Source organism: Pocillopora damicornis, chromosome 7, assembly GCF_964200805.1.
Source record: "Pocillopora damicornis chromosome 7, jaPocDami1.2, whole genome shotgun sequence".
Classification (NCBI taxonomy): Eukaryota; Metazoa; Cnidaria; class Anthozoa; order Scleractinia; family Pocilloporidae; genus Pocillopora; species Pocillopora damicornis.
This window is the reverse complement of record NC_142676.1, coordinates 10,976,356-11,000,000: the sequence shown is the minus strand read 5'-3', so window position 1 is coordinate 11,000,000 and position 23,645 is coordinate 10,976,356. Positions and strand designations below refer to the sequence as shown.

At 38.2% G+C, this 23,645-nt stretch overlaps 2 protein-coding genes across 3 annotated transcripts in view; both read left to right on the top strand.

Moving 5' to 3' along the window:
- The window catches only part of LOC149042541 (uncharacterized), a 7,139-nt gene extending 2,985 nt beyond the window's left edge, over window positions 1–4,154 (top strand). The window contains exon 2 of the mRNA XM_089213098.1: window positions 4,022–4,154. The gene's annotated coding sequence lies outside the window, so the exon portion shown is untranslated. The remainder of the gene's footprint in view (window positions 1–4,021) is intronic.
- Window positions 4,155–6,472: 2,318 nt separating this feature from the next.
- LOC149042540 (putative skeletal organic matrix protein 5) lies at window positions 6,473–11,641 on the top strand. 2 transcript variants are annotated; one of them, XM_089213114.1, is made up of 6 exons: window positions 6,473–6,753; window positions 7,104–7,218; window positions 7,869–7,991; window positions 8,378–8,500; window positions 9,074–9,717; window positions 10,613–11,641. In XM_089213114.1, the coding sequence occupies exons 1-5, from the start codon at window positions 6,730–6,732 to the stop codon at window positions 9,250–9,252; spliced, it is 564 nt and encodes a 187-aa protein (XP_089069240.1). In that variant the 5' UTR covers window positions 6,473–6,729; the 3' UTR covers window positions 9,253–9,717; window positions 10,613–11,641. The 2 variants fall into 2 exon arrangements, with proteins under 2 accessions (XP_089069240.1, XP_089069239.1); XM_089213113.1 differs by lacking the exons at window positions 6,473–6,753; window positions 7,104–7,218; window positions 7,869–7,991; window positions 8,378–8,500 and having other exon boundaries at window positions 9,275–9,717.
- The last annotated feature ends 12,004 nt before the right edge of the window (window positions 11,642–23,645 follow it).

The following is a 23,645-nucleotide window of genomic DNA, read 5'->3' as shown; positions in this document are numbered from 1 at the left end:
GATGGGGGCGCACAACAGCGATCGCGACTAACATTTTCCATTTTTCCTCTCCAGATAAAAGGCCAAATGATCGACTTAAAGCTATCGTGCACCCAACGGGGTGGGGGGATGACTTTAGCAACGTGCAATAAACGGCTTGCGCCTAAAGTATTTACAATTAAGGTCCTACCGATAAAAGACAGGTCTCTTTGTTTCCAAAGATTTAGAACCGAACTTAGTTTGTCTAATTTGGCCCGCCAATTGTCGTCGTCGACATTGACGAGGCCGTTTGAGAAGTAAACACCAAGCACTCTCATTTTAGTGACCCATTTGAGGCCATAGGGAGATTCAATTCTAGTTCGCCATTTTCCTAACCACATTGCTTCAGATTTGGACGTGTTCAGTTTAGCGCCAGATCCTTGTTCAAATTTTGATACGACTCGGAGAAGTGAAGAAAGAGATCTTTCGGATTTTAAGATGCAAGTAGCATCGTCAGCGTACTGGGATATTTTATATTGAAGGCCCCCTGCTCCGGGGAGCAGGAAACCTTCAATATCTTTACAATTACGGATTTGCGTTGATAATACTTCTGAAACTAGCACATAAAGGAGAGGAGATAATGGGCATCCTTGTCTCACCCCTCTTCTTAAGTGGACAGGGGGGGACAGGGAGCCATTAACAATGATTCTAGAGAAGGCTTTAGAATAAAATAGTTCGACCCACCCACAAAAGGAGGGGCCGAAACCAAATTTACGCAATACTCTCATCATGAATTCGTGGTCAACTCGGTCAAAAGCTTTTTCTTGATCTAAGGAAATGAGAATACCCGGTTCATTAGTTTTGTCAATCATGTCGAGGGCATCACGAAGTAAGGCCAAATTTGAGAAGATAGTGCGGCCGACCACGCCGCACGTTTGGTCTGAATGCACGATGGAGTTCATGACTTTTTTCAATCGCTCAGTGATGATTTTAGATGCTAACTTGTAGTCAGTGTTTAACAAGGAAATTGGGCGCCAATTTTTTGCGAGGCGTCGATCATCTTTTTTGTGGATAAGTCGTAGGAGGCCCTCGCACTGGCTATCCGCGAGGGAGCCAGCAAGAAAGGCCTCGTTCAAAACAGAAAGGAGAGATTCGCTCAAATCGTTCCAAAAACACGAGTAAAATTCTGTTGGGAGACCATCAGAACCGGGTGACTTGCCGGTCTGAAGGCCTTCCAATGCAGTAAGTAATTCTTTATTAGAAAAAGGGCCTTCACATAGATTGCGCTCATAATCAGTCAGTGAAAATTCGAGGCCGTCAATTATTTCAGTTTGAATTCGCATATCAAGAGGATCTTGGGTGAATAAATTCTTGTAGAAATTGGTTAAAATTCTTTCAAGATCATTTTGAGAATTTCTGAGAACACCGTTCTCGTCAAAAAAAGATTCAAAACTATTCATGTCAGCTCGTTTTTTCTCCAGACGGAAGAAATAGCGTGTTGGTTTCTCACCTTCTTCGAACCATTGTGCTCGGGAGCGGACTTTAGCTCCTTCGGCTTCTTTCGAGATCAGAGAGGACAATTGGCTTTCCAAATCGCTAATTACACCTGGGTTATTTAAGCGATTAGAATGTAAAGCGTTTTTAGCATGGGTTAATTGCTTAGTAATTAGGATTCTTGTGGCATTTGCTGTTCTCTGTTTACGGATACAGTATGAAATACTTGTTTTGCGGATTTCAATTTTTAGAGCATCCCACCATTCGCGGAGGGAGGCGAATTCGGGGATTTTAAGCTTAAAGTTGCTAATCGATTTTGACATAATGTTTTTAAATTCTACATCTGAGAGTAAAGAGCTGTTGAACTTCCAAATTCCAGGACCGTGATTAGAAGGGTTAGTCGTTAGTTCAATTTTTACAAAGTCATGATCGGATAGGTCGTATACGCATGGAAGAATATTACATTTCGTTACTAGGGTTAAGCCTTTAGCGACGAGAAAGCGGTCAATTCTAGATGCCTGGGTATGGTCTTTATTAGACCAGGTGAAAGCTACTTTGCGCGGGTTGTTTTTGCGCCAAATGTCTGTAAGTGAGAAGTCAGCACAAAGGGATCGGAGAAGTTTTTGATCAGACAATAGGATGGCGGAACAATTTAATTTATCTAGGACATTGTCCACACAATTAAAGTCTCCCCCGATCACTAGGTCCCCTTGGGGGAGAAAGTAATTGTGCAGACAAGAGAAAAAACTTTTACGATCCGAAATAGTATTGGGAGAGTAAATGTTTACTAAATTTAGTTTAGAATTATAGTAGTCAATGAGTAAGCTCAATATTCTTCCTTCGGAATCGGTCAAAAAACGGATAATTTTGCCTGGAAAGTTTAGAGAAAAGAGGATGGCAACACCGGCAGACCTGCCAGTCCCGAAGGACCACAGACATTTGCCGCGCCAGAGTATTTCGAATTCCTCCGCTTGTTTTTTGCATGAGACATGTGTTTCTTGTAAAAGGATTATGTCACAGTTTGAATAATTTAATTCTTGAATAATTTTTCGACTTTTACTGGAGGACCCGAGTCCTCGCACATTTAGAGAAATTATTTTAAGCTTACTCATTGAATATAAATAAAAAATTAATATCTGTACCGCCTTCTCCTAGGTTTAGCTCTCTCCCATCCATCATCATCAGTTTCGGAGCCAGAGTAGTCACGGCGGGAAGATCTATCGCGGTCATCGCGGCCGCGATAATAATCTCGATCGCTTCTATCTCTCTCTCTTCTGTCGTCTCTCCGGTCATCTCTTCGTTCTTCTCGATCGTCCCTCCCTCGCTCGTCTCTTCGTTCTCTTGGTCGTTCTCTTCTACCTTCGTCGCGTTGTTGTTCTCGTTGTTTCTCTTGATCTTGTTGTTTCTGTTGTTCTTGCTGTTCCTGCTTTTCTAGTAATTTCTGTTGTTCTTCTTGTTGTCGCTGTTGTTCTCTCTGTTGTTGTAGTTTTTTCTGCCTTTCTTCTCTTTCCTTGGCGCGCTGGGCTCGCTCTTGTTTCTTTTCCTTTTCAGTTTTAGGTGGCGTTGGCTCACTATCGACGTTCGCGCTGAAGAGCAGGAAGGGGCATTGAGGCATGGAATGGTTGTCCGCTAAACAAACGGAACATCTTGGCGAGTCTTTACATTCTTGAGCTCGATGCCCAGGGCATTCACAATTAAAACAACGGACTGCAGAGCAGTCTTTGGCCATGTGGTCAGTAGCTCCACAATTCCGGCAAGCTTTTGGCTGATTTGGGTACCATATTTTGATAGGTTCACCAGCTATGTTGATGTTGGCAGGGATAGTTCGATGTAGCGCCATTCGAGCCGTTCTTACTCCATTCTCGATATGTTGTGCAATTTTGTCGCGCCGAAATGAAAGGACACGACCGTAGTGGCTGAGTCGGCCAATCACGGCAGTGTCGGGTAGTTCAGCGGGGGCTTCATGGATCTTGACGAGGACCAAACGATTTTCGCAGTCGCCCAGGAACACTTTGAGACCGGCAATCACGACAAAAGGTGTTTCAAGAGCGGCTTCTTTAGCTGCACGGCTCTTAAAAGTCACGATCCAAGATCTATTGGACGCCTTTCTCTGGATTCCGGTGATAGCGTCAATATCGATTTCTGCCGCGTCAAAAGCTTCGAGAATTATTTGCGATGTGACGGTTGTATCAACGCTAAAATAAATAGAGCGATCCTTCGTGATTCTACTTTGACTAGGAGCATTCAAAAAAGGCACGGCCTGAAATTTCACACCCTTATTTTCCAGATTTTTTAGTACCTCAGGGATTTCGATTTCCACGTCTGCGCCCCAGGACTGTGAACCTTCTACGCTTGCGTCTACGACGTCTCCTGGATTCGCTGTCGAGTTATCTGTAGTAAACTGGCTGATATTTTCACTTTCCTGGCTGTCCATGTTGACCAATTGCTGCAAAAGCAAGGAAAATAAACTTTTCATAAGCCTTTTAACCTTACCCAAGAGGCCGAGAAGCTTTCAGTACTGTTTCGGCCTTCTGGGCCGAATCAGTGCAGTGCTGATGCTAGGATGGAGGTAAGACCATATAGCCACCCCAAGTGATCTCACATATGTGGGATCATCTAAGCCATGCCAGAGTGCTCAAACTAGAAAAACTAGTGAGCATGCATATATATATATATATATATATATATATATATATATATATATATATATATATGCTCACTAGTTTATCTAGTTTGAGCACTCTGAGTGCTCATGCTGTTAATTGTTAACAGTGAGCATGCTCACTAGTTTATCTAGTTTGAGCACTCTGGCATGGCTTAGATGATACCACACGTGTGAGATCACTTGGGGTGGATATATAGCCTTACCTCCATCATAGCATCAGCACTGCACTGATTCGGCCCAGAAGGCCGAAACAGTACTGAAAGCTTCTCGGCCTCTTGGGTAAGGTTAAAAGGCTTATGAAAAGTTTATTTTCCTTGCTTTTGCAGCAATTGGTCAACATGGACAGCCAGGAAAGTGAAAATATCAGCCAGTTTACTACAGATAACTCGACAGCGAATCCAGGAGACGTCGTAGACGCAAGCGTAGAAGGTTCACAGTCCTGGGGCGCAGACGTGGAAATCGAAATCCCTGAGGTACTAAAAAATCTGGAAAATAAGGGTGTGAAATTTCAGGCCGTGCCTTTTTTGAATGCTCCTAGTCAAAGTAGAATCACGAAGGATCGCTCTATTTATTTTAGCGTTGATACAACCGTCACATCGCAAATAATTCTCGAAGCTTTTGACGCGGCAGAAATCGATATTGACGCTATCACCGGAATCCAGAGAAAGGCGTCCAATAGATCTTGGATCGTGACTTTTAAGAGCCGTGCAGCTAAAGAAGCCGCTCTTGAAACACCTTTTGTCGTGATTGCCGGTCTCAAAGTGTTCCTGGGCGACTGCGAAAATCGTTTGGTCCTCGTCAAGATCCATGAAGCCCCCGCTGAACTACCCGACACTGCCGTGATTGGCCGACTCAGCCACTACGGTCGTGTCCTTTCATTTCGGCGCGACAAAATTGCACAACATATCGAGAATGGAGTAAGAACGGCTCGAATGGCGCTACATCGAACTATCCCTGCCAACATCAACATAGCTGGTGAACCTATCAAAATATGGTACCCAAATCAGCCAAAAGCTTGCCGGAATTGTGGAGCTACTGACCACATGGCCAAAGACTGCTCTGCAGTCCGTTGTTTTAATTGTGAATGCCCTGGGCATCGAGCTCAAGAATGTAAAGACTCGCCAAGATGTTCCGTTTGTTTAGCGGACAACCATTCCATGCCTCAATGCCCCTTCCTGCTCTTCAGCGCGAACGTCGATAGTGAGCCAACGCCACCTAAAACTGAAAAGGAAAAGAAACAAGAGCGAGCCCAGCGCGCCAAGGAAAGAGAAGAAAGGCAGAAAAAACTACAACAACAGAGAGAACAACAGCGACAACAAGAAGAACAACAGAAATTACTAGAAAAGCAGGAACAGCAAGAACAACAGAAACAACAAGATCAAGAGAAACAACGAGAACAACAACGCGACGAAGGTAGAAGAGAACGACCAAGAGAACGAAGAGACGAGCGAGGGAGGGACGATCGAGAAGAACGAAGAGATGACCGGAGAGACGACAGAAGAGAGAGAGATAGAAGCGATCGAGATTATTATCGCGGCCGCGATGACCGCGATAGATCTTCCCGCCGTGACTACTCTGGCTCCGAAACTGATGATGATGGATGGGAGAGAGCTAAACCTAGGAGAAGGCGGTACAGATATTAATTTTTTATTTATATTCAATGAGTAAGCTTAAAATAATTTCTCTAAATGTGCGAGGACTCGGGTCCTCCAGTAAAAGTCGAAAAATTATTCAAGAATTAAATTATTCAAACTGTGACATAATCCTTTTACAAGAAACACATGTCTCATGCAAAAAACAAGCGGAGGAATTCGAAATACTCTGGCGCGGCAAATGTCTGTGGTCCTTCGGGACTGGCAGGTCTGCCGGTGTTGCCATCCTCTTTTCTCTGCTCCGTATCATGTATTCTGTTTCTGTCTCCCTTTTTTTATTGGAGCTCTGCTTTATGATACCTAAGGCTGTCAGGTCACAAGGTTCATTTCAGTATGACCCATATCCAATTCATGTTTACCTTTGGTTTGAGTTATCGTTACATTTTGGGAAACTTTATATTCAAATTTGAAGAATTCTTCATTAGGTCAGAGAATTAGCTTTATCCACGTATATTTACTGAAGAAATGTTAAAATATGGGAGACTTGGGAGAAAGTTATGCAAACCCGAGACACTGTCCAGAGTTTGTATATCTTTTTTCCTTTTAAACACTTTCTACAAGATAGAAATAAAATGGATGAAGAAAAAAAGTCCAAGTCTAACACAATTGATAATGAAATGTCACTTACCACATTTCCCGTAATTCTTAACATATCATCAAAAGCAATAGTGTTATGTTTAATGTATTTATTATTTCCATTTCAAAGAAGTCTACATCGCAGACCAGTGTCGTAATTTGGAGTTTGGGCCTGAGAAAGCATTTGAAGGGAAACGCCTAGTAAACCACACAATTCGCACCGTGGAAATAACAGTTTCCAGGTTCTGTGAAAACTTGTGTTATATGGAGCCCGACTGCGTCAGCATTAATCTTTATACACGGGGAGATGGAAATGGAAACTAAAACTGTGAACTGAACAATGCTACCCATGAAGGACACGAAGAAAAGTTGATAGAAGAAGAGATGTATTCTTATCACGCAGCTGAGGTAAATATAAGTTTCGATTTAAGATTCACATTGGTTTATTTTGTTTTTCTTTTCAAAACTCTTAGTCTCATGTTCACCTTAACTTACGAACTTGAGTTGTTTTCACTCTTTCAAGACATTAGCGGTAATATTGTGTCTGTGCTCTTCACCAAAATCTCTTCAAAGACAAAGTATTTTAAAGTTATTGGAGAAATATAGAAATGGAAGTACAACTATGATGACAAGGATAACGATGACGATGTTGATGATGGTAGCAGTTGATGATGGTGCAGTTGATTATTGAATGTTGAAAATGATTATAATGATGACAATGATAATGAAAATGGCAACCGTTTGTTTTTTTCTGTCAGAGCAATTGTGTACAAAGTCCTTGTAAGAACAATGCTACTTGTCAGAGCGGATTTACAAAGAAAGGTTATCGGTGTCTTTGTACCGCTGGATTTGAGGGTCCGATTTGCGCAAGAGGTAACCACAACTTAAGTGTTGATATCTTGAGGCCTTCAGCAGTTTAACAACACGGAAAAACTTTACTGAGTTGTTTGTTAATTGGGTCATGAAGAATAAAAGAGCTTCTACTATCCTCATGTAGCTTAAAGCTCTCTTACTAGTCAGTAAGAACCGAAGGACAACAGGCTTTTGTCGCAGTTTCTTCACCAACACAGCTCAATGACGAATTTTTATTTTTTTTGTCATTTCATTTCGTCTACTCCCTTTTCCTTATTCGTTTTCATCTATCTTCTTCAGAGCTGCACTGAAAGTGGAAAGAAACAATAGTAAAATACATGAACCACAAGCAAAAGTAGAACTTTCCGGATTAAACAAGAGGGAATATATGACTTTTTCGCGGCTCATTAGTACGGCTTGTGACTTACAAGGTGGCTGTTGATCGATTCATTTTGAATACATTTATTTCAGTCTGTATAGAGCAAAAATAATGTGTAGTCGTCATGAGAATACAAATAGTACGTTTACCTTGTTAAGAACAGCATGTGAAGGAGGCCTACCCAATTATTGTTGTTTTTACAGTTTTTGTTGCTTCTATTTGTTTTGTTTTGTTCTCTTTTTCGATACGATAATTTTGTTTTTATTTATTTCTGAATTTTTTTTTTGTTCAGACATCAAGGAATGTGTTTGCAGGCTACACAAATGCAGCTCTGGTGCGTTTTGCAACAATACCAAAGGTTCATACAATTGCACATGCAAACCTGGATTCACGGGAAATGGACGAGAATGTAAAGGTAGTTGTTAGATCTATTAAATAAAGCTTACAATTGCAAATTGTCCACAAAGGGATGGTAACTTACATCTCGATCCTCTTAGCAAGAAAATGTATAGTGAAACTCAACGCGGGCAGAGATATATATGGACGAGAGCACATTGAAAAATTTTTTTCTTCATCACCAAAGTGTTTTTGCATCTATTGGAATCAATCTACTCATTATTGTTTCTTAGGTTCATTCATCCTTTGTTGGACAGACTGTTGTATGGCTACAGAAACCTATTTGATGTTCTCAACAACAAATATTAATGCTGTCCAAATGAAATACGAATATCATGTAATTTTGCTGACCTTTGAAATCTTTTATATGTTTTCGTCAACTGTTTTTCGGCTTTACATCTATAGACATCGATGAGTGTGTCGGAGGGTCACACTCTTGTAGCCCTGATGCCTATTGCAACAATACCAAAGGGTCTTACAACTGTACATGTAAACCTGGATTCACTGGAAATGGACAAGAATGTAAAGGTAAACGTTGGGGTCGGAATGTAGAGGAAAATCAGCTGGTGAAAAGTCTAAGTAAGAATTTTGATACACTGGCGATAGCACTACTCTTCTTCTGAGCCCTGCAACCCTTATAACTTTCTAAGTCCCTCTTCCGTGGACTGCTTTAAAACGTTTGCAAACTCAGATTTTTTAAAAATCCTTGCAATGAGAAAATGGCTGAATTCGGTTTTCGCATGAAATCGCGATTTATGAAATCTTGTGTCTGTGTCTGCGCGATCTCCCTCATTCTTTGGCTTGAGAAGACAACTTAGACCTCGGTTTTGATATTTCTGGATATTATACTCAGCTGCATCAAGTAAATTGCTTATTAGCTTAAAACTTTTCTTCGACTTTGAAGAAAACATACATGCTGCCAAATAAAGTGAATGAAAACTGACAAATCTTTCCAGCCAAAAAGCAGAACTTGGAAAATGAACAAATTCTTCTGTCAATCAATCAGATTGCAGTCAGTATAGTTTCCCAATGATGGATTAAGATGTAGTTAAAAAAATTTTCAATTTCTTCTAATCATAGATATTTTTAAACTTCTTGCAGGAGCTTCCTCGTGTAAAAGAATTCATGACATGCAAGTAGAATTGATTTTCGATATTATTTACATAGTACATCAAATATTGCACTTGCCCGCATACAGTTTAAGCCCATCACGGCACCGAATATACCCCAATTTTCAAACCACATTCCATATGCTAAGAAATTCATCCTTTAAACCTTGATTCATTTCAGTGGAGTGCATTATTGTCCTCACAGAAGAAGTGGACAATATCCTTTACCCTCGCACACCTGTTTGATTCAAGGAAACTTAACCGAGCATTGTTATTATAAAGGCTGGTTTTTATATTCCGCTGATTTTGACGTCTGAAAGATCAACTTTTAATTTGCTTATTTATTGAATCATCATCATTATTATCACTCAGTATCTCTCCCATTATCATTTTCATTGCCACCGTTGTAGCTATGATAATTATTTTTATAAGCTCAAGTTTTATTTCACCATCATTGCTTTCATAACTAGTTGTATTTCTTTTTTTTTTTTTTCATTTTGATTCAAAAGATCCAATGTGAGTGGTGTGGTTACCCTTCTTGTTGACTCCCAACCATTGTCCGTTTTCTGTCACATGGGAAATTTTGGGTGTGGAGATGGAGGATGGACGCCATTCATGAAGATTGACGGCAGAAAGGTGCATACTTTCATTAAAAAATTCATTTCCTGTATAAACACGCTCTCTTTCAAAACGTTGCAAGTTAAAAACGTGCATGTAACTTATGTATGCCCTTTGTGTTTTATCGAGAAGGTAACACATGAAGAACAGACCTCGTTCAAGACTTACTGTGTGTAGTGACTGTTGAAAAAGAATGCATAAATATATGCTAACATATTTGTCTTTAATATCATGTAACAGCTACATAAGAAATACACATCGTTAAGATCATAATTCGGTTAAAAGCTGGTCGGAACAAAGAATATATCTTATCTGAGTTGAAGTTCCACGCTAGTTAATGGATATGTAGATATCACACTGATTTAAAGAGCTGTCATTGCTCATCCCCTACACAGCGGGGGGAGGGGGATAGGTAGAGGAGGATTTTTGGGGGACTATGGAACATTTAGGGCCAATCAACTAGCCAATGAGGAGGAATCATGGATCATAGGAATATCACAAAATCTCATCGGGAGATCAGGTTACTTTTATCGTGACACAAACAAACTCCAATTTGTTTTTGTTATATCCAAAAAGAGATAGGAATTTCTTTAAGGAGTAGCAACGTCTATCATCCTTCATTTACTTCATAAATTATTATCACATCAATGCCTCTTGATTGGCGGGCAATTGAAAACACATCAGAACGCCTTATAACTAGATAGGTATGTTATACACTGATCTACGGCGCGGGGTCCGTGTTGGAAAAAAATGACCTTAGTCTTTACGACACGATGCCGTAAACACCAAGGTCAATTCAACGGTAAAAGAAATGAGTAATGGATCAATAAATGCACATATACGACAGGACTTCGACAGCAAATATCCATTAATTCGGAGTAAAAAAAAAAATTCAATTTCTCCTACATTTCAGACCACCTTCCATTATAATAACCATTACTGGATAAATTACCAAGGACACAATGTTCCCGGAGGAGAGACTGGGTTTGACGGAGAGGAATCAAAGCTACTCACCTACTGGAACACATCCTTCTCCAAGATCTGTCTCGGTATGAAGATCAAACAACAGCTCAAGTTCATTGTCATCCACAAGCAGGCTGACTCTCTTCGCTCACTGCTTGCTGATGGCCAATACCGCGCCACCTCACTGGGTCGTGAGAAGTGGAAAGAGTTGATTGGTTCCCAAGGCTCATTACAGTACAACTACAACAAAGAAGGATTCAATGTCGTTTGTAGAGAGAGTGGATCTTCTAAAGCCAGAATTGGTATCGTTAGCAACAACGAGTATGGGTGTGACTCGTGCAACTCAAGGATCGGATTTGGCACAGGAGGGAACCCTAACAATTCAAGCACTTGTGGTAACGAGGCCAAATATTTTACAGATAATGGAGACATACATCAAAGCCATGGGATACATGTTGGTGCAATAAATATGACTCAGGTTTTGCAAAAAAAAAAAAAAAAAAAAAACCTGAAACAATAATAAGTCCAATTGTCAAAGTATAGTTTTTCCTGTTTCAAGTGCAACCCCTCGGATAGGGACTTATGCCCGTATATAACTTTGGTTTTACCCTGGATCAATCTCTAGCCATTCTTTCCCTGAACTCTTTATAGGTAAATTTCAGATACCAAGTTAAACACTTTTTTCATATAAGACGGCATATCAAACAGCATTGAAATATTCTGATAACAGAGGTGTCCAACTCGCTTACTTTGTCGTAGAAATTATTATTGGCCAATAATGTTTTCCAATATTATCCTCAGATTTCGGGAGGTGTATCCTTTGAGGAAAAGGTGGACGGGTCAAAATCTCTCCCACTGCGTTTCTATTGTTATATGTATGACTATCATCTTTAAAGGATCGAATTGGACAGGAACAGCTATGATTTCTGGCCTTAATGAAATTGAAACGATACTTCAATAAAATAGACTAGTTTGTTGCAGTTTTATCTTTCGTTGCCTTCAGTGAGATGTAGTTGCACAGTTCTGGACATATCAGTTCAGCTAAGTTCGGGTGGGGCACTTATCTGAGAACTACCGTGGACTTGCTGCTTAGATGTAACAATCTTCCGTAACTAATCTTGTCTCTCCACCACATCGCCCGTTTTACGTAGGTGCCCTCTCTTTTACGCTCTTTCCTGTCTTCCACTTTATTCACCCTTTCGTTGCAAATCTCCCACTCAGAACCATATCTTCCAATGCTGGTCACCGTTTTCCCTTCCCTCACGGTCAAACTCTCTTTTAAAATGATGTTCTTCGAAATGAAAGCCACATTCAATTCTCTTTTTATCGCTTTTCACTTTTTTCACTTTAGTTTTCTCCCGGAGACATAAACATTTCAAACTAAATTTATGATACTGCACCTGTCTGACTAAAAAATGGTGCTTCGGGATCACTAACATGAAAGAAAAAATAGAAAATTTAAATAGAAATTAAAATTCTCTTAATACTTTGTTTTGCTGATAACTCTTTTCTAACGCCTAGCATCAGAACGAGATCAGCACACATATTCCAATTTTGACACAGACGGGTGAATTTTCTTCTGCCCAGATTTTTTCTCTCGCTGAAAAACCAGCACTGGTCTCTGAACCAATTACATGTCTCATCTACTTCAGCCCCCTGGCAGTTTGCTTGTGGTAGCTTTAAAATCTCAATTGGCCCCATGTGATGTTTTCTTATATTCCAATAGGCTGTTGTAATTTCTTTTGTTTTGGTTTTTGACATCCCTCCCATCCACTGAAAAGCTCAAAGCCTTTCCTTTCCTATTCTCGGAATCCATTGTCCTCTACAAGAATTAAACGATTAAAAAATTTATAAACAAACACTTATTCAACCTTTGACCTCTAAGAGTGACAAGCATCTAATTTCTCTTACAATATCACCCCTGGGTCAAACATTAAGGTCACCCAAATCAAGGAACTGATCGCTGACTAAAGCTCTGGATTGTTAAACTAATTCTCCTCCTTGACTCTTTAGAAAACATGGAGAACAGTGGGGAGAATATGCATCCTGGTTTTAGGGCGGAAACGGTTAACCTTGCAATAGATTGGCATCCCACCCAATGGAGGTTGGTGGCAGAGTACGGGAAATAACAGGCCCTTAGTTGCTCTACAACAATAAAAGCTGGATAAGCTCTTGCAGGAACAGCCCTTTGACTTATGAGCAGATGTTACCTTTCACATGATTTCTATTTTCCAGCTGGTTTATTTTGTGAGAACCGTCACAATGGTCCTTAATACTGTTTTTGTCAGTTGCTCAATATGTATAAATTGAAGTAGCCTGGAAAGTAGGGAAAGATCCCAAAGAAAGTTTAGTACAGAACAGCCTGAAAAATGTTTATCATCAATTATAGCTCACAAAAATGAGAAATAAAGTTATTAAGTAAAATGTTTACAAGAAATACAAGCATGGAAATACCCAAGGAAAAAATCTAACCCAAACTTTTCACAAGGAGAGAAATCTTGGATTTGGTTTTTTCGACGTATATCTCACACACGTGTAGTATTGTTTCTTAAAAAAGGTTAAGAACTAGGGTACAGTAAAATTGGCAGAAATCATTTTCCCACATTCAGGCATAGCATTTTCAAAACGTTCTAAGAACCTACTGCTGAATGTCCCATATACCCTTTATTCCTTGGATCGCAGCGTAAGTTCTCCTTACCATCTGCTACACATTTCTTTCAATGTTACTGTTAAGAAGGTGGTATTAAATTAAAGTTCATAAGGTTGATAATTTTTTTTAACTCTCATTACCTTTTGATTTATGGATTTATTGTTTCTTTTCAGAGAAATTACCCATTTGATCTCTCCTTAGAGAGCAAAGGTGAAGAGGATAATTTAGGATTTTTTAGCATCCAAATTAAACCCGAATTGCACCGGTTTTACTTCGTACTTCACCTATGAATGGTCTATAAAACTCTGGACGCCCTCTCGATCAATCAAATACAGAAGCTTAAAAACCAATCAAGATTTGGTGGTGAGTATCATCCTGTATATCAGACAGTTCGCATATGTTCAATTTAGGGTCCATTGCTTCTTTGGGTCATCATTCTTTGGTGTGACAGGCCCCTGTGATAACCTTATTGTTGGTTTTTATTTTCTTTTAGTAGAAAGCCGTCAAAAGACTCTGGTTTTGGTTTTAAACACCCCAAGCAAAGGATACAACTGACGGACTTAGATCAGACTTGATTTCACAGCCATGGATGATGCTCTCCTTCTCCATACAAGGCCATGAAGTAGTAATTTTCATGTAAACTCGTGAGGTTTCAGTATTAATAAATGTTTCATCATAAAGGGCCAGTAGGGTGGAAGTTTCTCATGGCTGGCTTCTCGCTGATTAAAACACAGGTTGACCCTAAAGCTGTCCCCACTTTCTCAAACAAATTAGTAGGGATAAAAAAAAACACTTCTTGATATTGCCCATATATTAATAAATAAAAAATAAATAAATAAGCGCTCGGGCGCTTCTTCGAGGAAATAGTGTATACCGCAACTCCATACCAACGTTGGACTTGAATCAATACTGGTTAATGAGTACGAAAGTGAATTGAAAAGTAAATTCATAAAAAAATGAAGATGACGAGTTTAGGGATTTCTTATAATTAAACATTCTGTGTAAATATCTAAACGGAAAATTTGAGCCTCAGCAAAATGTTATCTTTCAATTTACGTCACCGCTCCTTGGCAAAGCATTCAAAAAGCGTTTGAGAGTACTTTTGTCGACTGCAGTAACACGCGGATTTGTAAGATCACCAAGTTAGGACATTACGCACCATAGTTCAATTTTACCCACCCTTCATAATGAATATCAGATGGAATCACTAGGTCAGCAGTGAAGTAGTTCTTGAACTAGCTAGTGAGGAGTTAAGTGGAAAAGAGAAGTAAATGGAGTCGGATTCGTAGTTTTGACTGTGTAATCAGGATGAGTGACAACGGCTGAGACAAGGCACCTATGTTGCGTAAAGTGTCAACGAGTTGCCCTGAGGTGAAGGCGCTCTCGAATATGGTAGTATTAATCGCCAAATGTGACAGCTTGCAGACAATCGACCAAACAAAAATAGCTTTGAACAAAAGTTTACAGAAGTAAACTGTCGTTCAAAATTAATCATAAATTACTGTTGGAAGTATTGTAAGTACGCCTAGCTCCATTCCGTCAAAGGAAAACTGATTAGTCCTCAAAATAGTTAATAATTTATGGCAAATGATGAAAAACGTACTGTGATCCTAAACTTAACGAAGAAATACGTTACCGCCGGCCCTAAAATGTGACCATCAACCGTCAAAGATCCCGAAAATTGAATTGTCAACCGGCAAAATCGGAAAGAAATTAAACGTCAGCCGTCAAAGCTCCCCTCCTCCCCACCCATTGAGATCCTGATTTAATGGTCTTCATTGTGACGGTCTATTTTAAAATAAGTACCTTTTTAAGAGGACTTTTTTGTTCTTTTCTGTGACAAAATATATACTTTGAGAAGTGCTCCAAACCTCACGGAAAAGCATCAGAACGCATTTGAATTTTCAAATTTTTCGAGGGAGGAGGCCACTGCAATTAATTAGAAACCCATATCTCTAAGGTTCTGTTCTAGTTTCCTTTCCAGTCCCTTTATGATTAAGCTACAGAAAAGAACAAACCCATCTCTTTAACAGGCCGCTACAATTGGCGGGAACCTAATAAAGAACCAATGAACCCAAGTTGTGTCAGACAGATGGAGGCTGGTAGTCTATTGTATCACCCAGTTGCGCAACGTATCGTTGTAAAGTAAAACCAGATTCGAGTTGATGCAGCACATACAACTTGAGAGCAACTTAATTGTGAAACTTAAAGCGCAAGCAAAGCTAAACTTCAGTACGTGCTTCAGCCATCCATCATGTCTGCTGATTTCAAGTGCCATCTCATTTTCTTTCTCTTGCCTTCTTTTTTCACAGCAGCTAACTGTTCTCCAGGTAAATGTTTTATCATATCCTTTGTTCCGTTCACATCTTTCTTATATTTTTTCCTTATTTCATTATTACTCCCAGATCCCTTCCACCCTAGATGAGGTGGGCCTTTATAATTCTACTATAGTAGAAATGAAAACTAATGACGCGCACTACGTTTTTCCATATGCCGTTTTTCCGAAAACGTCGAAACGATTACATCTCCAAGCAATTAGATATCTTATACATGAAACCCATTTTTTATCTTCATACAATCACTTATACCGTTTGAATGTAAAGTAAATTTCAATCAGTTTCTGAAATCTCACATCAGTCACATTGTACAAAAATTTCACCGGAAAATCTTTATGACAGTGTGTGCTGAGAAAATATATTTTATAAGTCGCATTTCCGCGTACTATGTTTTACTGTCTGCTGAATAATATTTTTCATTCTCGTCCTTGTTTCAGTTTATCTAATCCTTTCTTATTTCGCGTAATTTCTTAAAATAAGCTACAATATTTTACCATAATTCTCGTTGTCTTCATGATCATTCGATCTTTCTCGTTTAGGACAAAAAAAATATGACCTCGAATAGTACAAAACCTTCTTAATATGCGAGCTCAAAACAACAAAGAGAAGGCTGCTATAAAACAAACAGAAAAGGGATTGGGAAATAATTCATTTGAGAATCTTTGAATCCATCCATTTTTTTAGCCAGTCTAATCTGGGGTGATGGCTCTTTACGGTAAACGGTATAATTTTTGTTATTTTAGGGCTATCAGTTAATTTTGTTCCGTTGCGATTAAAAATCGCCTCTCAATATGCAAATACCTAAACGGTCTTCAAAAGCAGTTAATTTCTTATTTAGCTTCAAACATAGAGATGCTTGTCAACAAGCAGAGCGAGTAGGTTCATGCGAAAATTAAAGCTACCGCTTGTTCAGAGCTTGTTTTCCTCAAAATTGCATTAATATTTTTTGTGCAGTAGGATAGACGTTGAACGTTCAATGTAGTTGAACAAATCAAGTTGGTGTCGATTACAGCAAAAGATAGAGAAGAAGCTAGTTAAAGTTGTGCCTGGTTCCATCTTTACTTCAGATGCATGTGGCAACACGAGGAATAGTTTCCCTTTACTAATACTCGACAATAATGATTTTCATATATTCAAAGTCGTTCAAGATATTATTGTTTACATTTATAACAAGCAGGCCAAAACACGTTCAGCAGAATAACATAGTCCGTCGCACGGCTGGGTGCAAATGCTGGGAGAATAATTACTGAAAATTGACAACAATCTTATATACCTGGAGTTCTCACTCTTATAGGATGACCACCATAGTTTCTCACGTAAGTCATCGATCATGTCTTTCAATTTCCGTTTGATCTCCATATTATAACGCGCGAACAACTGTTTTTTCGGGTAATGTTTTTTTTTTTTTTTTTTAATTTCTGCGTTAACGTATATGTTCGTTTACTAGTAAGTCTCAGTGGGGTGATGGCTTTTATAACTAACGGTTAAAATTTTGGCTTTGTTAAGGCTACCATTTAATTTCTTTCCGCCAAGTCTAAAACATTGAATTTTTTACATTTAACTTTGTTTACGGCTGACGGTTAATATCTGTCAGTTCTACGCCCAACGCTTGCATTATTTTGTGGCTAACGATTAAGCCCATCGAAATCCTTTCGCTATATTTACACTTTTTGAGTCGTTGAGAAAGGAAGAACAATTGTCTTCGAAGAGTTTAATGCCTAGGCAATGCGATTAAGAATTCGTCGTGTTCTTATTATTAAAGTCATTTTATAAAATTTCCTAATTTGTATCTTCCGGAAAGATGTCCTTTCTCTTTAGAAAACCAAGTGTCTGAGGGGAAAAAAACCAATTTCAAGAACTGACAAGGTTTTCATTAAAAAAACCCAACCCCTCTGAATTTAATAAGTAAAAAAGATAGATGTAAAAGGCCAAAGTATATATAAATGACGACTAAAAGTATGCCTTAAAATATTGGCTTACAGAACGTGGAGAAAAATTCGCAAATATTTTTATAGATCTCACACAGAACGTCAAATACTCATGCGTTAATCAGTCTAACAAACGTAATGGTCTTTCACACAATCATATGATATGGGCGAAGTCACAAGCATAAATGTTAATTTTTGCAAATTTCAAATTATTTTCCAATATAGAAACCATTCCCTCCATTTCAGGAAATTTATAAAATTCCTTAAATAGGCCTTCTCTAGAGATAGATGGAAGTCTATATGAAAGTGGTCTTGCTTAAAAACCCGTGTCTGTAAAAAACGAGTTGAAACGAGAACTGGTTTAAATGTAGGTTTGTGTATACCATGACATGGCCAGAGCGCAACACCGGGAGCTACGTTCCCGACTCTTTGCGAGAAGTGCGTTGGTTCTTTAACGTCCCTGTTAATCATTTCAGAGAAGAGAAAGGAGACGGGGCCTACGGCTTATCGTTCTTACCCGAAAAGAACCGTTGTCAAAGCAAAAATAGGAACATTCTCCTCAATATTTTACGACCCTGAGTGTTGGCCCGGTCTTGAGCTTGAACCCTCGACCTTCTCCACGCCAGTCGAGCGCTCTAAAACGTGAGATAACCAAGCGCCACTCGTTAAAGTTTCGAAAGAGGATTCCATTTCCTTCATCATGATCACTTTCCTTTTTGTTTTCCTGCAAGAAATATTTTGGGAATTATATTTCCATACGTAATTAGGACGATATGCAACTGACTTTAACAGAATATGTTTTTTTTTTAAATAATTTTTCGCCTCCTGTGTAGAAATTGAAGTTTCACAAGATGTTGCTGGAAATTAGGAAGAATATGTTTGTGTCCTACAAGAAGTTACTAGCACCAAACTAACCAGTGTTAGTACGGTAATTCGACTGGTGTTTTACGCAATGTCACACAGCAATGGAATTTACCTGATAATAATATACATCCGAAAATAAATTTTAACTCAAATTGCCTGAGAAAATGCGAGTTTAAGGAAATACGATGCAGAGAAATAGGAAATCTAGCTCAGAAGAAGGGTATTTCACTGATTGATTGTGTGTACTCAACCGTCCCAAATAATGAAATCATCGCAGCTCAGCTTAAATCATGTATCCCACACATTTCAGCCGACACTGTTCAAACTGCTCTTTGAATTGTTTGACGCAAAGCTCTTTGTGTGCTTTTTTCAAGTGAACTGAATCTAGAGGGCCATAAATGTCACAAAAAAAATGTTGGGCTAGCCTAGGTTTTTAAAAATTGAACCTTGACGCCATATTTCATGGTATAGACAAAACTGTATATGGCAGGACTATTTAAGGTTGCACCTCTGAGTACAATTTCTCCACTTACAGCAAATGTGTGTGTGTGTGTGTGTTTTTTTTTAATCGATGTGAAAGATTTCCGGATATTGATCATCACATACGTATGAGCCAAAGAAGGGAAAGGTCAATTTGTTTAAAATTACAAGGTCTAGTGTTCTTCAACTCTTCCTCATGACTCTCGCGAAAATGCTTTTCAAAAATGCAAAAGTGATATTTGGATAGGATAAATTAGAGCGGATTCGAAAAAAATGTTTTAGGAATATAGCGAGAATATTTCGAAAGATTAGTTCTAAAGGTAAAACTTTTAAAAGGATAGGCTCCATTTCCAGCCGCTTGTTTTCTTTTTGGCATCAGAACAAATGTAGCAGTATGAACATAACTAGGCATTCATGGCGTAAGACATTTAGAAATTGTATCAGATTTATTTAGCTTTTCGCTGAAAGTGCTCCACTGGCTCAATTATCAGAAACGAACACTGCAGACCACCGAGTAACAGACTTAATACAAGGTCTGTTTTCTGCAGATGAGTTCCTTTATTTGAATGTGCCTCGAGTTGGAATAATCTCGGTGCGCGACGACTTGGAGTGTACCATGAGATGCCTTCAACATCCTTCTTGTATTTCTGTGAACTTGACCCTCGAAATAAAACTGTGGTGCGAGTTATTGTCATCTGATAAGTACAGCAACCCCAAGGAATACAAAAAAAAATGAAAGCTCACATCACTATCACATCGTGGTAAGGACTCTCTTCTGTATTTTTTGATATTTCCAAGCAGCCTGTGCGGGGAAACACTTTACAATATATTTATTGCAGCCATAATTAAGGCAGCGTCATCCAAGATGAATGATCAGTAACTTCTCTTGAGATTAAAATAATTACCCGGGCCTTCTTCTGGAGTGAACGTTTGTCTTCATTCAAGACTGAATGAGATGTGCTTTTCCGATTACCATTTCACTCGTTCTCTCGTTAATTCGCTTACCTCTCTATTCACTCATTTCATTTGTTCATCCCTTCATATTCTTAGGTGTACCAATCACGATCTAACTCTACAGAAAAACGATCTTTGAATCGAATGGCCACTGTAATAAGTTTCTCTTAAGTGAATATTGCAAAAGCAGTTCATGTGTAACTTTTCAACACACTTGCATAGTACGCTGTTTGGGCTAAGTCGTGTCGTATTGAGCGTGAAAGATTTTTTTTATCTCTCTCTTTCTTTCGCTAGAACATGTGTGCTGACAATCCTTGCGCGAACAACGCCACTTGTCGAGGCAGTTTTTACAGACAAACTTTATCAGTGTCTATGTCCTGCTGGATACAAAGGTCCGAAGTGCCAGACAGGAAAACAAAAAAATCCTCTCTATCGTTCAGGTGAGATTTTCAATTCAATTATTAAGAATTGAGAAGCAGTCAAGTCGTACACTAACTACATGTACATGTGTAGTTTTCATCGTCATTTCTAAGCAGCAAAAAAAAAAAGAAAACCAAAGAGAGAGTGAAAGAGAGAGAGAGACACAGAGGAAAGTAAACTGACATGCTGTTTTCTTAATCTGAGACTGACGTCTAATATTTGAAAAGTAATTCTAATTGTGGGTAAGTGAATTAAAATATAACTACAATGAGCCTAATTAATATAAACGAGATTGAAAAGAAAAGCAAATGATCACTTGCAATTTCCACCTGACCCACTTATTCATATGTTTGTTTTCTTCGCTTGCTGTTTCTTTTCTTGTCTTCAGACATCGATGAGTGTGCCAAAGGGATTCACAATTGCAGTCCCCATGGCTTTTGCAGCAATACCAAAGGATCTTATTACTGCGCATGCAAGCCAGAATTCACTGGGAATGACCGAGAATGCAAAGGTACATGTGAGCGTTACATTTTGTACACATTAATTAACTTCTGCTATCAATTAATCTTAAGTAACCTATACCTGTGAGGAAAAGTGACTTTGACCTCAAGTTTTACACTATGTCTTACTTATTTTGTGTTTTAAATTTAACTTTTTAGGAAATTCCTGGCTTTCAATGATGAATTTTTTTTCCTAAGAAGCCCATTTTATACACTTTAAAATGACATATTGTAGGTGTTATTCCTGTAAATGTTTGTTGAGATATGAATTAAAAACTGAATGTGGACAAATTTTTGCTAATATTTTTGGAATGACATGGGTGCACATAAAAATTAATAAAAAATTCATTATTTATTCTTTTTCTTTCAGATTTTCAGGAAATGTTGCTGACATGTTAATAATTAACTTTTGCTATCAACTAATCTTGATTAACCTATACCTATGAGGAAAAGTGACTTTTACCTCAAGTTTTACACTATATCTTACTTATTTTGTGTTTTAAATTTTACTTTTTAGGAAAGTCCTGGCTTTCAATTCTGAATTTTTTTTTCCTGAGAAGCCCATTTTATACACTTTAAAATGACATATTGTAGTTGTTATTCCTGTAAATATTTGTTGAGATATGACTTTAAAACAATGTGGACACATTTTTGCGTTTTTTTAACTGATGTTGTTGGGTTAAAAGGAGGGGAAGATATATTTATGAATATCACGAAATGTTGAGGAATTTTTACGATAGAACTAGAGTTGAAGTCAAAGATCACCCTCGATCCACCATATTGGCGGGCAAGTATGTGCAGACCAAGGGCGATTTCCAGTTTTTTTGGTAAGCAAAAATAATTGGAACATTCTTATACTAATTTCGTAATTAGGACCCTAAAACAAGACTTCATGCCAAATCTCAGCCAAATCGGTGGAATGAAATGGCCCACGAAAGTTCGAAAGTTACAGACTATCGAACCTAAATGGAATCTTTCAGACGATTTTTTCGTGAACTGTATTGTTTAAAATTCCTGTTTCACTTTTATAGTGGACTGCTTCGTCAGCGTAGCTTCAGCTTCCGTTTTGTTGTTATTTATTGTTATTTTTTTATTCCCTCAATTCCCCGCTTCCTACGGTACCTCTTAAAACTATGTGAAGGCCCCTTCTCTTACCTGGTTTATGCTATAGATTCCTGCTTGATATCTTTTCATTTTACGATAATGATTGTTCCCTAAATAAATGAATAAATAGAAAAAAGTAATAATGATGATAATAATAATAATAATAATAATAATAATAATAAAGCCGTCAAACAAATTTATGACATGCACTATTTTTGAAAATTTCAGAATGTTCGTTGCTGGTAAAAACATTTCTACGAATAGCTAAAAATATTCGTTTCTTCAAAATGTTGGTGCATATTTTGATTTTGTTCATTGCAGGTAATGATATTAATAAAGGGTAGTGACTAGGATGGCAACTAGGATTTGCACCAAAATTTTAAAGACTATCTACATCAATTTTACCCTGAGCTTAAAAAAAATCGTCCTTTTACTGGAAATCGATGGTTGCGAGAGACTGAGGTCAAATGAGTCTAGATTCAAAGTTTGTTAGGGTTCAAATGGTTTCTTAAATTTGGAAAAAAATTTATTCTTTTTGATGGATAATAGCTTCTACCCTTCTCTTTTTGTTTCATTGAAATCGATGTTCAAAAATGCCCAATGAACTGTAATCAGACTGTGTTTGTTTTTCTAACAACATAGCAACAATACAGGTTCAAGGAGACAGGTTTGTCGCTCTATTTGCCTTTAACTCGTGATCAAAACAAACTAAGAAACATGAGCACATTATTTTGAAAACATTTATATTTTTAGATGGAAAACACGAAGTAATGTAAATACATTGAAAGTATGCCAAAAGACTTCCACTAATAGAAAGAAAAGTCAACTGATTCTCCTCATTGAAAACCCACCTTTTTATTTCTTTTTTTGTCTTCCTACTCGTTACAAAATCGGAATATAATGGACTTACTTCATCAAATTCGTTCGCTAGAGCTTCTTGTCGATAAGTGAACGTTTTCTTGTAGAGTCCGAAAGAGGTTCTTGTTTTGATAATTAAATTGATAAAAAAAAGCTTAGGGCTTACGAAGTTGGACTTCTCCCTCCTGAGACTAAAAATTATCATTACAAGAAAAAGTCAGCAATTTATAGTACAACATCATTCCAGTTTTTGATAATGAAGATAGGAAGTCAGACCGTGTATTAGTGTATATCAAGCGAAAATTTGAGCTTGTGAAAATGAATTTCTACTGATTCATTACCTCCAATTGCTTTTATTGCCAGACGAGAGCAGTAAATAATGGAGAAGGAACATGATTCACAGGAAGTTCTTACCAGAGAACTAAAATAAACATTGTTAAGGTAATTCAACAAAGCATCACAATCTCAGCTGTTGTACATATCTTTCAGCGAAAAAAAGAGGAAGACGGAAATATTCACGGAAATATGGATATGAAAGGTGTCGCGGAGGTGAATTGGCTGACTTAGCTTGTAACGAGGCCGCATGATAATCAAAACTTAACCATCACGAATATCATGACACACAGGAAGTTCTTACCACCACCAAAATAAACTGTGGTTGCATGATAATTTGGCAAAGTTTCACAATGCCAGCTGTTGTTCATGTGTAAAAGCGATAACCTAGGAAACCATCAAAGTAATTCTTCATTTTCACAAACAAGGTTTACATCTATCCATTTAGTTAACGCACGCATTTTCAACGACGAACCAATTTAGTCAACTACGTTATGACATAGAACTTTTGCGAGCTTTACCGGTCTAAACGTCTTATCGATTTTGTTATGAATAT

Coding starts and splice junctions, on each gene's coding strand:
- LOC149042540 (XM_089213113.1), top strand. CDS start 9,655: ATGGGAAATTTTGGGTGTGGAGATGGAGGATGGACGCCATTCATGAAG. Junction 9,718..10,612: donor TGAAGATTGACGGCAGAAAG/GTGCATACTTTC, acceptor CCTACATTTCAG/ACCACCTTCCATTATAATAA.